At 39.4% G+C, this 12,216-nt stretch overlaps 1 protein-coding gene across 1 annotated transcript in view; it reads left to right on the top strand.

The window, feature by feature from the left end:
* The window catches only part of fat4 (FAT atypical cadherin 4), an 82,077-nt gene extending 71,472 nt beyond the window's left edge, over nt 1–10,605 (top strand). Inside the window, exons 11-15 of the mRNA XM_073820248.1 lie at nt 1,204–1,383; nt 1,678–1,802; nt 4,251–4,468; nt 5,527–5,788; nt 7,354–10,605. Coding sequence (XP_073676349.1) covers nt 1,204–1,383; nt 1,678–1,802; nt 4,251–4,468; nt 5,527–5,788; nt 7,354–9,245 — 2,677 coding nt within the window. The 3' untranslated portion in view covers nt 9,246–10,605. The remainder of the gene's footprint in view (nt 1–1,203; nt 1,384–1,677; nt 1,803–4,250; nt 4,469–5,526; nt 5,789–7,353) is intronic.
* Nucleotides 10,606–12,216: the final 1,611 nt, after the last annotated feature.

Below are 12,216 nucleotides of genomic sequence, written 5' to 3'. Positions count from 1 at the left end.
ATCACATCCAAAATAAAAGTTCATGTTTACATACTAAATGTGTGTTTTCTGTGTTTATTTATTATGTATATATAAATACACACACATACATGTATTTTCAAGAATTAGTTTTAGATTTATATAGAAAATATTTATAATTCTATATATAGTCTAAATTAAATAGAAGTATAACTATTCATTCATATAAATATTTGTTTAAATCTATACATGTATGTGTGTGCATTTATATATACAGTACATAATAAATATACACAGTAAACACACATTTAGTGTGTAAACATAAACTTTTATTTCAGGTGTGATTAATCGTGATTAATCATTTGACAGCCCTAATATATATATATATATATATATATATATATATATATATATATATATATAATTTTTTTGAACTTTTATTCAGCAAGGATGTGTTAAATTAATAAAAAGTGATAGCATACATTTAAATTGTTACATTTTGAATAAATTCTGTTTTTTTACTTGTTATTCATCAAAGAATATATATTATTATTAATCTTTTTTATTAAAAAATATTATTGCTAGATGGTTGGGATTGTGGGTCTAAGATTATTCACAATTTTACAAACATTTAGAAAATATATATTAGTTAAATATGTTATATAAGTTAAAATATTGTATATTAAAACATATTTATATTAAAAATATTAAATGCTACAATATAATAAATAAAATATGTTATGTACATATTTCTTCATTGATATGTGGTAATATGTTTTTTTTAAATATTCAAATTATTGGTAGATGGTTGGCAGATCTCACTTCAAAATTATGTGTAGTTCTTTAAACGAGAATTTTAAAGCATTTAAACAATTTTGAAATCACACTAAATTCTACACTGCAAACATTATTTTCTTAGTATTTTTTGTCTTGTTTTCTAGTATAAATATCTAAACATTTTTTAAACAAGATACTTGAGAAGTAAAATGACAGATAAAAATATCAAAATTTTGTTTCTGCAAAAAAAAAAAAAAAAAAAAAACATCTGCCAGTGAGGTCAGAAAAATAATTTTAATTCAAATGGAAAACAATATTGTTTTTCTGATCCCACTGAGAGATATTTGTTCTTGTAAATATTACTTAACCTCAGAGCTTACGGTCAGTCTGTCTTAAAGAATTAATGTTACCAATGAAAATTGTTGGGCTTTCTTGTCTTCTGTCTGATATCGTTGTCTCGTTTCTCAGGATTCTTGATGTCCAACCAAATCGTCTGTCTGTTGGGGGCGTTCGGTCGATTGAGGCCCTCCTGCATCGTCGAGGTCAGGTGGCCACGCATGACTTTGTCGGGTGCATCATGGAGTTCGCTGTCAATGGACGTCCTCTGGAACCGTCTCAAGCTCTGGCTTCGCACGGCATCCTGGACAGGTCCGTCACCAATCACACAAACACAAAACACGAGCCGTGTCACTGACCGACAGCTCATTCGGCTCTCTGGACATCTGTGAATGCAAAATGAAAGCTGGCTCCAGCTGGCTGAAGTTATTTTTGATAGCTGTTTGAATTTTCTGGAGCAGGTTGAATAGTGTTGATTTTATTTCAGGTGACTGGTGCTTTGAAATGAATGCAGCTCTTTTGCATATATGCTAATGTTGGAGTCATAGACTCTTGTGTTGGTGAGATGTTCCCCGCTGAAGGCTTTTGTGCACGTTTCATCCACAGATGCCCCAGGTTAGAGGGCGCGTGTGTCGCCGAGCCCTGCAGACACGGTGGGACGTGTCTGGACATGTGGTCGTGGCAGCAGTGCCAATGCATGGAAGGTTTCACTGGACCCACCTGTGAGAAATGTGAGTTTTCGCAATTCGGAATGACTAAATCTAATATTTTATTAGCATTTGTTATTCATTAATTGAAATTTTAGGCTGTCTTTTGACTGTTGGAAAGGAAATACACAAAATGTGTATTTAAGTGTTTATTTTATTGCACTTTATCTGTTTGCGTCTGTAGATTTCAATTACGATACATATCTTTAAAGAGTTTTTTCTCCGCTTCAGCAGCACTTACATGCACCAAACTTAACAGTTTTATTCCTATCTATATTCTAAAGGTTTTTACTGAAGGGTTTGTTGATTCATCATTTACATTCATTTATACAAGATATCATTCCTAAATACATGGTGAAAATGCGTTTCTTCAAAGGTCATGAGTTTGTTTTTCCACTTTAGAAGCACTTACAAACACCAAACTTAGCAGTTTTATTACTATCTATATTTCAAAGGTTTTTACTGAAGGGTTTGTTGATTCATCATTTACACTCATTTATACAACATTTTATTCCTAAAAACATGGTGAAACTGCATATCTTTAAAGGTCATGAGTTTGTTTTTCCACATTAGAAGCACTTACAAACACCAAACTTAACAGTTTTATTCCTATCTATATTTCAAAGGTTTTTACAGAAGGGTTTGTTGATTCATCATTTACACTCATTTATACAACATTTTATTCCTAAAAACCTGGTGAGAATGCATATTTTTAAATGCTGTGAGTTTTTTCTCCACTTCAGTAACACTTACAAACATAAAACTTAACAGTTTTATTCCTATACTATTCCTATCACACTTTACTGAGGGGTTTGTTCATACATCATTTACACTGATTTAAAAAAAAAAACCATTTTATTCCTAAAAAACATGGTGAAAATGCGTATCTTTAAAGGTCATGAGTTTGTTTTTCCACTTTAGAATCACTTACAAACACCAAACTTAGCAGTTTTATTCCTACCTGTATTCTGAAGGTTTTTACAGAGGGGTTAGTTCATACAGTATATCATTCACACTGATTTATATAAGTTTTTATTCCTAAAAACCATGATGAAAATGCATATTTTTAAATGCTGTGAGTTTTTTCTCCACTTCAGTAACACTTACAAACATCAAACTTAGCAGTTTTATCCCTAAGTATATTCTAAAGGCTTTTACAGAAGGGTTTGTTGATTCATCATTTACACTCATTTATACAACATTTTATTCCTAAAAACATGGTGAAAATGCATATCTTTAAAGGTCATGAGTTTGTTTCTCCACTTTAAACGCACTTACAAACACCAGACTTAGCAGTTTTATTGCTATCTGTATTCTGAAGGTTTTTACTGAGGGGTTTGTTCATACAGTATATCATTCACACTGATTTATACAACATTTTATTTCTAAAAACATGGTGAAAATGCATATTTTGAAAATTCTGTGGCTTTGTTTTCAATTTCAGCAGCACTTACATGCACCAAACTTAGCAGTTTTATTCCTATCTATATTCTGAAGGTTTTTACTGAGGGGGTTGCTCATATATCATTCACACTGATTTATAGAATAATTTATTCCTAAAAACATGGTTAAAATGCATTTCTTAAAAGGGCATTAGTTTGTTTCTCCATGTTAGCAACACTTAAAAACACCAAACTTAGCAGTTTTATTCCTATGTATATTCTGATGTTTTTTACTGAGGGGTTTGTTGATATATGACTCACACTAATTTATACAACATTTTATTCCTGAAAACATGGTTAAAATGCATTTCTTTAAAGGTCATGAGTTTGTTTCTCCACGTAACACTTACAGATGTTACTTACAAAAAGGGCTTTGCTCATATGTCATTCACACTGATTTACACTTACAAATGTCAAACTTAGCAGTTTTATTCCTTTCTAGATTCTGAAGGTCTTTACAGAGGGATTTGTTCATATACTGTGTCATTCATACTGATTTATATAACATTTTATTTCTCAAAACAAGGTAAAAATGTATTTTTTCTGGCTGTTGACAGTATTTTCTGATTTATCAAGTGATTTATCCACATTTCTCTTCTAGAAATGTTTGCAAATGAGCGCATATTTATTTTGGACAACGTCTAGATTTGCATATTTAAATGTAACATTTCAGAAAACTTTTTGTTTTGTTTTTACTGTAAATAAATAACCTGAGAAAATAATTTCTAATTATTCACCTATAATGTCAGTAATACTTTAAAAAGCATAACCTCACCAAAACAGAACTAGTGTGAATATGCACGTAATGTGCGTTTTCCATTTGCCAGAGCAACAAAAGAAGCATGACATGAGAACCAACCAGTCAAAAGCATGCTGTTTGGATTCTGTATGTGCTGGTTTATATAAGTGCATTAAACACCAAATATTTTATGTGAGAGTTAGGAATTGTTGCTTTTTTCTTCATCACATCATGATGTGCAAATAGATCCATGAAGGAATCTAATCTAAAGTCCTTGTGTGCTTCTCTCAGACATCACTGCAGATACGGCTCTATCTCTGGACGGTTCAGGTCGTTTGGACTACGGTTTGAGTCAGACACGCAAGAGAGACGTGTTGTTGGCACGAGCGCTGCAGGACCCCGGCCGACCCGTCCCAGAATACAGCAGCCTGGAGCTGAAGTTCCGCACGCGCAGCGGCTCTGGAACTCTGCTGCACGCACAGGAGAGCTCCAACTACACCACCGTCAGGGTAAGTGCGTTTGTGTGTGGCTCCAGCTCTGGGCTCACGGCCAATCGGCTGAACTCGCTCCCCCTCGCCTCTCCGTCCACTGCAGCTGCTGACGGGACGTCCCGTACGACTAGTGAGGCCGCAGAGAGCTACTACTCAAAAACGCACAAACACAAAGACACAAACACATTCACAGTATCTCAGTGTCGCACATCTCAGATTTGTTCTTTGTTCAAGACGGATTTTCCATTTCCAGATTTTGTAGGCCTGTAAATCATTTTCCTTCTCCACAGCAGTTCTTTTCTGTTGTCCCTTCTTTTTCCATTTCAGTAATGAATCAGTCAGATTTGCACATGTATTACATAGCTCTGTTACAAAATCTAGTGAGCTGCCTACTTAGATGGCATGTCCCAACTTTGGCAGTTCTAATATATTAGTCATTGGAATTACGGAAAGATCAAGTTCCATTAAGATATTTTGTTAATTTTCTACTTTAAATATATCAAAACTTAATTTTTGATTAGTAATATGCATTGCTATACTGTAAAAAGTTTTCACCATTTTCAGCTTAAAAGCTTAAGTTTAGCAGCTGCCTTAAAATTTTAAGTTCACCAACTTAAGTCATTTCAACTCACAAGTTAATCAACTCATTTTATTTTATTTGAGTTAAAATGACTTGTAGTTTTAAGCTGATTTAACTTTAAAAAAAAAATTATTATTATTATTTTTTTTTACAATTTTCTCAATGTCTCTATTTTTTGCACCCTCAGTTTCCAGATTTTCAAATAGCTGTATCGCGGCCAAATATTGTGGAAATCAATAAAAAAAAAAAAAATGGAAAACTTATTTATTCAGCTTTCACATGATGTAAATATTGACCCTTATGGCTGGTTTTGTGGTCCAGGGTTACATATTTGTTTTAAATGAGCTTTTTTATATATTCAGTTTTTATTAGTTACGTTTAAATGCTCATAATGTATGATATGTTGAAAATTGCATTTCTGTGGCACATGAAACCCTGCTTTATATTTGAAATGCTCACATCACATTTATTGATCTTCTCGCTCTTTCTGTCTCAGCTGAAGAACGGTCTGCTGCAGTACGTGTCTGATGCTGGAGTCGCCGGTAAGGTGGAGAGGATTGTGGGAGATGTTGTTTTGTCTGACGGTCAATGGCACACACTCCTGCTTCAGAGAAATGGGTCATCCACCATTCTGCGGATCGATGAGTCCAGCTCCAAAGTCATTCTGCACAATACGCAGGACTTCGGAGGGATTGACGTGCACACGCTGTCTCTCGGAGGAGTCCCGGCCAGACCAACGCAACAGAAAACCAGCCCAGGTCAGTTCCCATCAGTCCACACTCTGTATGACCTCTTATAATAATGGCTATAAGCGTTTGCCCAGACCACAGTGCAAACATCCCGGTGACATTTGCACTGTAGGCTGCTTCCAATAAAATATGTAAATATTTTAAATCAGCAGAAATGACACTGACATAATTGCATGTTAATTATGAACTAAACAATTTTAGCAATGAGGAACATCTGACTCGCTGGCAGCGGATGCGTCATAGTTGGCACGCGCATTCGGATTTTCTGCCCAAATCAAAACTTGGGAGTGTTTTTCTTCTACGAGTGAAAGTGACAGGAGAAAGTTCAGAGAGAGTGTGCGTGTTTGTGTGCTAACTAGGTTAGACAGCGGACTGCCAACAGAAAAGAATGTCTGAACTTTCCTCTGTAGGACCTGCACAGTGCAGCAATCCACAGAGCTGAACAATTGTCCATTAAAAACAGTCGCTTGCAGACACTTCAGTCTAGAGCACTCACAGAGAGAAAAGACACACCGTTTAGCCTGCGATAAGACTGGAATCTTTATTAGAGTCCCAGACAGGCTGAGCGAGATGTGTTCGGTGAAGTCCCATAGGAAAGGGAAAAAATCATTTACAAAAGATGTTTTTTCTGCAAAAAGAACCAGTAATGTTGCTTGTGTCTGTAGTGTCTTTGCTTAGATTTACCAAAGACTCACCGAGTATGTACATAATGTGAGCTGCTATCCACATTACTTCTGTCAGCTATTGACTAACTTTTGCCTGTTTCTCCTGAAAAATAAAACAAAGTTGATGTTTAAATGAAATTTTACTGAGGAACCTCTGAGCAAAAAAGATCACCAGCTGATGTTCATATATGGTCAAATTGAGCAGTTGGGTTGTAACCCACTCTTTACTGGCAAAAATCTAAATATCAAATGAAATTACCTAAACTATTTTAAGGTAAACATGTTTTTGTGCACGTAAGGTCGTGTAATTTCTGGTTTCAAGGGCTGGAAGAGAGAAAACGAGAAATAGAATTGAGCCAGTCTGCATTTCCCTCTAATAAACAGAACCAAATGTTCCGTGTTTGAATGGGGCATAAATTCAATAAACATCGATTTACATTGTTGACGGTTCGTTGTTAAGCAACATGATAGTGCAGGTCTGAATCAGTGACATCAAGATTTTTCCCAGATGGCGTGGTCTTAAAAGGTTGAATTTCTGGCTTGCAGGATACTTGTGTTGAAGAGAAGAGTCTGTTTCCTTTCCTCCTAATGTAAAAGCGACGATTTGTTGATGTGTATCCCAGGGGGAGAATTTTGCTCTACGTTGGCTGATGCTATAGCAATCAGAAACCCAAACAAAATGTCTCCCTGTGTAGCGTTAAACTAAGCAATGTCCATTTCTTCAAGTCAGTCTCATTTCTGCATCATGTTGGGGAAGCTCTAGTCCCTCACTTGTTAAGTTAAAAATATGCCCTGACTGACATAAAAACAAACTGTAACTGATCACTTTTTTTCTGCCGTTTAGAAGCATGTACATCTAAAACAGTACTCTGGGATAATTTCAGCTAATGTTCCTCTCTCTGTTTCTAGGTTTTGATGGGTGTTATGCCTATGTGAAATATAACGGAGAGATGCTCCCCTTCAGTGGCGATCACAGGACTGTCTCCATCTCCAAGACAGATCCTTCTGTGAAGATTGGCTGTCGTGGCCCAAATCTATGTGAGAGCAGCCCATGCTGGGACGGGCTCATGTGTGTCAACCAGTGGTACACCTACCAATGTGTTCCACCGGGCGACTGCGCCTCAAACCCCTGCCAGCACGGTGGCAGTTGCGTGCCTGGCATTCGTGGAGGCTTCACCTGCGCATGCGAGGAGTTCTACACGGGCAGAGTCTGCGAGAGCCTAGTGGCCTGTTTGGGAGTCCGGTGTCCACAGGGTACAGAGTGTAAGCTGGGAGCCAACGGAGGGTTCACCTGTAGTCCGAGCGCCACCACCGAGGAGATGGTTCTGCCCATCTGGGCGGTTCCTGCAATTGTAGGCAGCTGCGCAACTGTCCTGGCATTGGTGGTTTTGAGTCTCATACTGTGCAACCACTGCAAGGGCCGCAAGAAAACCAAAGTGCCAAAGGATGAGAAGAAAGCAAAGGAGAAGAAGAAGAAAAAGAAAAAGAAAGGCAGCGAGAATGTGGCGTTCGATGATCCGGATAACATCCCACCCTACGGAGACGACATGACGGTCCGGAAACAGCCAGAGGGAAACCCCAAACCTGACATCATAGAGCGGGAGAACCCCTACTTGATATACGACGAAACTGACATTCCACACAACAACGAAACCATTCCCAGCGCCCCCTGTGCTCCGTGTGCAGGACCAGAGGCTGATATGGAACACTACGACATTGACAACGCTAGCAGCATTGCTCCGTCAGACGCCGACATCATCCAGCACTACAAACACTTCCGTAGCCACACTCCCAAGTTCTCCATTCAGCGCCACAGTCCACTGGGATTTGCCCGCCAGTCCCCTCTTCCACTAGGTGCCACCAGCTACACCTACCAGCCGACCTACACCCAGGGGCTTCGCTCCACCCCGCTCAGCCATTCAGCTTGCCCCACACCCAATCCCCTGTCACGCCACAGCCCGGCACCCTTCACCAAGCCATCCTCCTTCTACCGCAACACTCCCACCCGTGAACTCAACTTGGCACGGCGTGAGGGCAGCCCTCTCGATCTTCATGGCGACGTGTGCCAGCCTGGCATGTTCAACTACGCCACCCGATTGGGCAGGCGCAGCAAGAGCCCTCAGACCATGGCGGGCCACGGCTCTCGGCCGGGGAGCCGTCTCAAGCAGCCAATCGAGCAGATCCCGTTGGAGAGCGGCCCACCTGTGGGGTTGTCTATAGAGGAGGTGGAACGCCTCAACACACCTCGTCCCAGAAATCCCAGCATCTGCAGTGCCGATCACGGCCGCTCTTCGTCTGAGGAAGACTGCCGTCGACCGCTCTCACGTGTGCGGAATCCCGCAGATGGCATCCCGGCTCCGGAATCCTCCTCCGAGAGCGACTCCCACGACTCCTTCACCTGCTCGGAGATGGAGTACGACCGCGAGAAAGCCGTCTCCTACAGTTCTCGCATGCCCAAGCTCTCGCAGGTCAACGAATCGGATGCCGACGACGAGGACCACGGAGGGAGGCTGCGACAAAGGAGATACTCCAGCCGACGTGCCGAGGGTGGGCCGGCCAGCGGCCACAACACCCTATCGGAGTATCAGCACCACACTTTACCCCACAAACTGGGCCAAGGGTCCAATAACTTCAACTGGGACAACCTACTGAACTGGGGTCCGGGGTTCACCCACTATGTGGATGTTTTTAAAGACTTAGCACTGCTACCTGAGAACTCTGCTGCTAAAGACATCGAAATGAAGAGCGGCGACGGCTCCATCACAATTCTGAATGAGGGCGAAGCTGAGCAGTATGTATGAGAAGCACTGAGTCCTCATCTCTTTGCCCTCTAAGACTGGAGTCAGGAGCCGTGGCGAAACATATGAAATACTGATTTGTGATATTTGATTAAGACGAACTTAAATGCAGCAAGGCAGAGCACTGATTTAAAAGACGAGCACCCAACACCCTTCACAAAGTGCAATACAGAAACACACTAGGGGTTGCACTGACCATTAGTCGATGTGTTGGGTTGACTAGTCATGGATTATGCAATGGTGCATCCCAGTGACTACATCTTTGTACAGTCTTGGCCAATTATATTTGTAATTTAGTGAACCCAGAGCACTTGCCAGTTGAACCCCACTGGTGCCGTCTAATGACTAAGGTTTTCTGAGCAGTGCATTTACCAGCAGCAGAAGACCGCTGATGATGGATGCCGTATTATGAGTCAGTTATGTTAAGATAAACAGTGATCCACTGACTAGTAAACGAATAGTCGTGCAACCCCTTCCTACAAACACACCAACCACATCTGTCTGGAAGAGGTGCGGCGCTACCACAAACACACATATGAAATGAATCAGTTCTGGTCCATCTCTGACTGAGATCAGAGTGCTCAAATAAAGTTGGTCATAATGAAGGGTCGTGATGACCCTCCAGCGCTGCAGCCCAGGAGTCTGAGCTCCGTCCATTTGGCTGATTTTCCTGTGTGTTAGTGCCTCGACCTCTAGGAAGCACATCCATGAGCTCGGTGTGAAGAGCATTTGGCCCCGGTTCTGCACGCTCCAGCCAAAATAGAAAGAAAAGCTCTGGAACAGTCCGCCAAGAACGGGTGTTTCTCATCCTGAATAACTGGCTGCCGTCTAAAACAACAAAACCTCCAGATATGAGATTAATCAGGCCTCTGCCTTCTGGATATTTGAGGATTTACATTTGGGAGCACGGACACTATGACTTTGAACGGTTGTTTGTATTGGTGTATCGCAGGTTTCGTACAAACACGTTTGACCCGTCTAACGCAATGCCCACCTGCTATGAAACTATGAACTTGTGTACATTTTGTATTCATGTGGAAGCTCTTGGAAGTCAATGTTCTCTGTCGTTACACGTTTTTGTTGTTGTTGTTTTATTTTGTTCAATGTTTTTAAAATGTACTGTTTCTACTTTTTTACTGTTTATTAACTTAAAGGTTCATCAGCGTTTTTATGGATATTTTTCATATGCTGGAAATGAGGTTCTTACTTTCAGCGGAAGTAAGATTGAACTTCTTATTTTTTACATTTGTTACTTATGTAACATCAGTATTTTCCACTATTTTGATAAAACTATAACATAATGTCTGATTTATACGTGTAAAAGCCAATAACAGAATAAAAAAAAAATATTTATTTAAAGAAAGTTCATTTTGGTTTTGATGTGATGAGAATAAACTGACTGAAAGCTGGTTATCAAGGGGATGTTTTAGAAAGCTTCAATGCATTTAACCAAAAAAAGGATATGAATAGAATAAAACATTTGAGCTCTGAGACCTGATGCAGGACAGAAAAGCCCAGTGTGACTTACTGTAGTAATATTTAATTAAAAGGTGACACATAAGAGTTTTATTAACGGACACTTTAAATTGTGGAGGGGAGGTTCAAAAGTCTGGGTGACAAATTTCCCCAGAATTCTGGCAAATGTAGCTTACCACTTATAAGTTAGGATATGTGTAATTAAAAGAGACACATTTAAAGCTAATTATAATGATTTATGACGATATTTGAAGAATCAGCCAGAATGAGCCGAAGATCCGCGTTGTCGAACCCTTCATGAGCCACAGAGCTCCTGAGGGATTTTGCTCTCTACTGTTGTTTACAAAAGCAACACACAGCTGATTTTGCACAAACTTACAGGAAACGACTGTGAATAAACAATCACACATTCCATAAACCAGCGTGTCACCAAAGCTGTAGAGACGCCAACGCTGCGGTTTCGGGCTACTTTAAATCTGTTGCTGCGAGTGGATTTTTTCCTGTGGTTTTAAAGTTTTCACAATCACAAATTTGATCACATTTATATTATCTACATAGATATGATTTTCAAATGTAATTAGTATTTAAATCAGTTTCTATGCCAAATACCTTTTTACTTAATGAAAGGTTTAAGTTTTAATGTTTGTGCAACATGAAAAATTAAAAATGCACCATTTAAAGCCACTTTATAAATCAAACTAGTTCACAGATTAAAACAATTTAAAATCCCTCCTCTGTAAGAACGCGTCATGAAAACATGTTGCACATTAACTGTGGGAACGCAGTAAAAACTTCCCGTCAGAAGCAGCCTGATGGAGTTTAATAAGCCAAAAGGTAAATTCAGTTTGATGTTTTTATAAGAGAACATCTTTCAGGACGGTTTCAGAAAGTTATCTGACACTGTTTGTGCACACCCTTGATTCTCTCTGGAATTTTGTGAAGTCTCTGTCTGATTCCCACAATCTGCCTAACAATCTCATTCCAAACTCGTCATGTCCAGCTCTGTCCATATGTGTGAGGACGTTTCTGAGGACTTTTTTCGTCCGTGTGCCATCTGTCAAACATGTGGCATGTAATCAAAGCAATTCTAGAGGAGTCCAAATCTCCATTGGCCAAGGAGACTAATACCGAGTTCAGTCAAAAACTTTATCAGACCGCGTTTTCCTGCCGTTATTTACCAAAAACAATCATTACAGAGTTGAATTAAGTTTCAATCTGGTTTATTTTGTAAACGTCTTTTGAGTTCATCAGTGAAGGTGAATCAGTGGTTTATTAACCAGCACAGACTAAATATTGTCCAGACGTGTGTGATTTCAGTGTTGACTCAGGCTGTTCTCCAGTGTTCACATGAATTAAAGCTCCTTTAGAGACATTGAAATAATGAACACTAACAGACCACCTAAAAGCTTAATCAGTAAAACATCATCAACTTTGACCACCAAAACATTACATACTCTCATCAGTTGATATTGTGTTTGAATGACATGATCAGAAGTGT

Source organism: Garra rufa, chromosome 16, assembly GCF_049309525.1.
Source record: "Garra rufa chromosome 16, GarRuf1.0, whole genome shotgun sequence".
Taxonomy (NCBI): Eukaryota; Metazoa; Chordata; class Actinopteri; order Cypriniformes; family Cyprinidae; genus Garra; species Garra rufa.
This window is presented reverse-complemented; position numbering and strand designations above follow the sequence as displayed.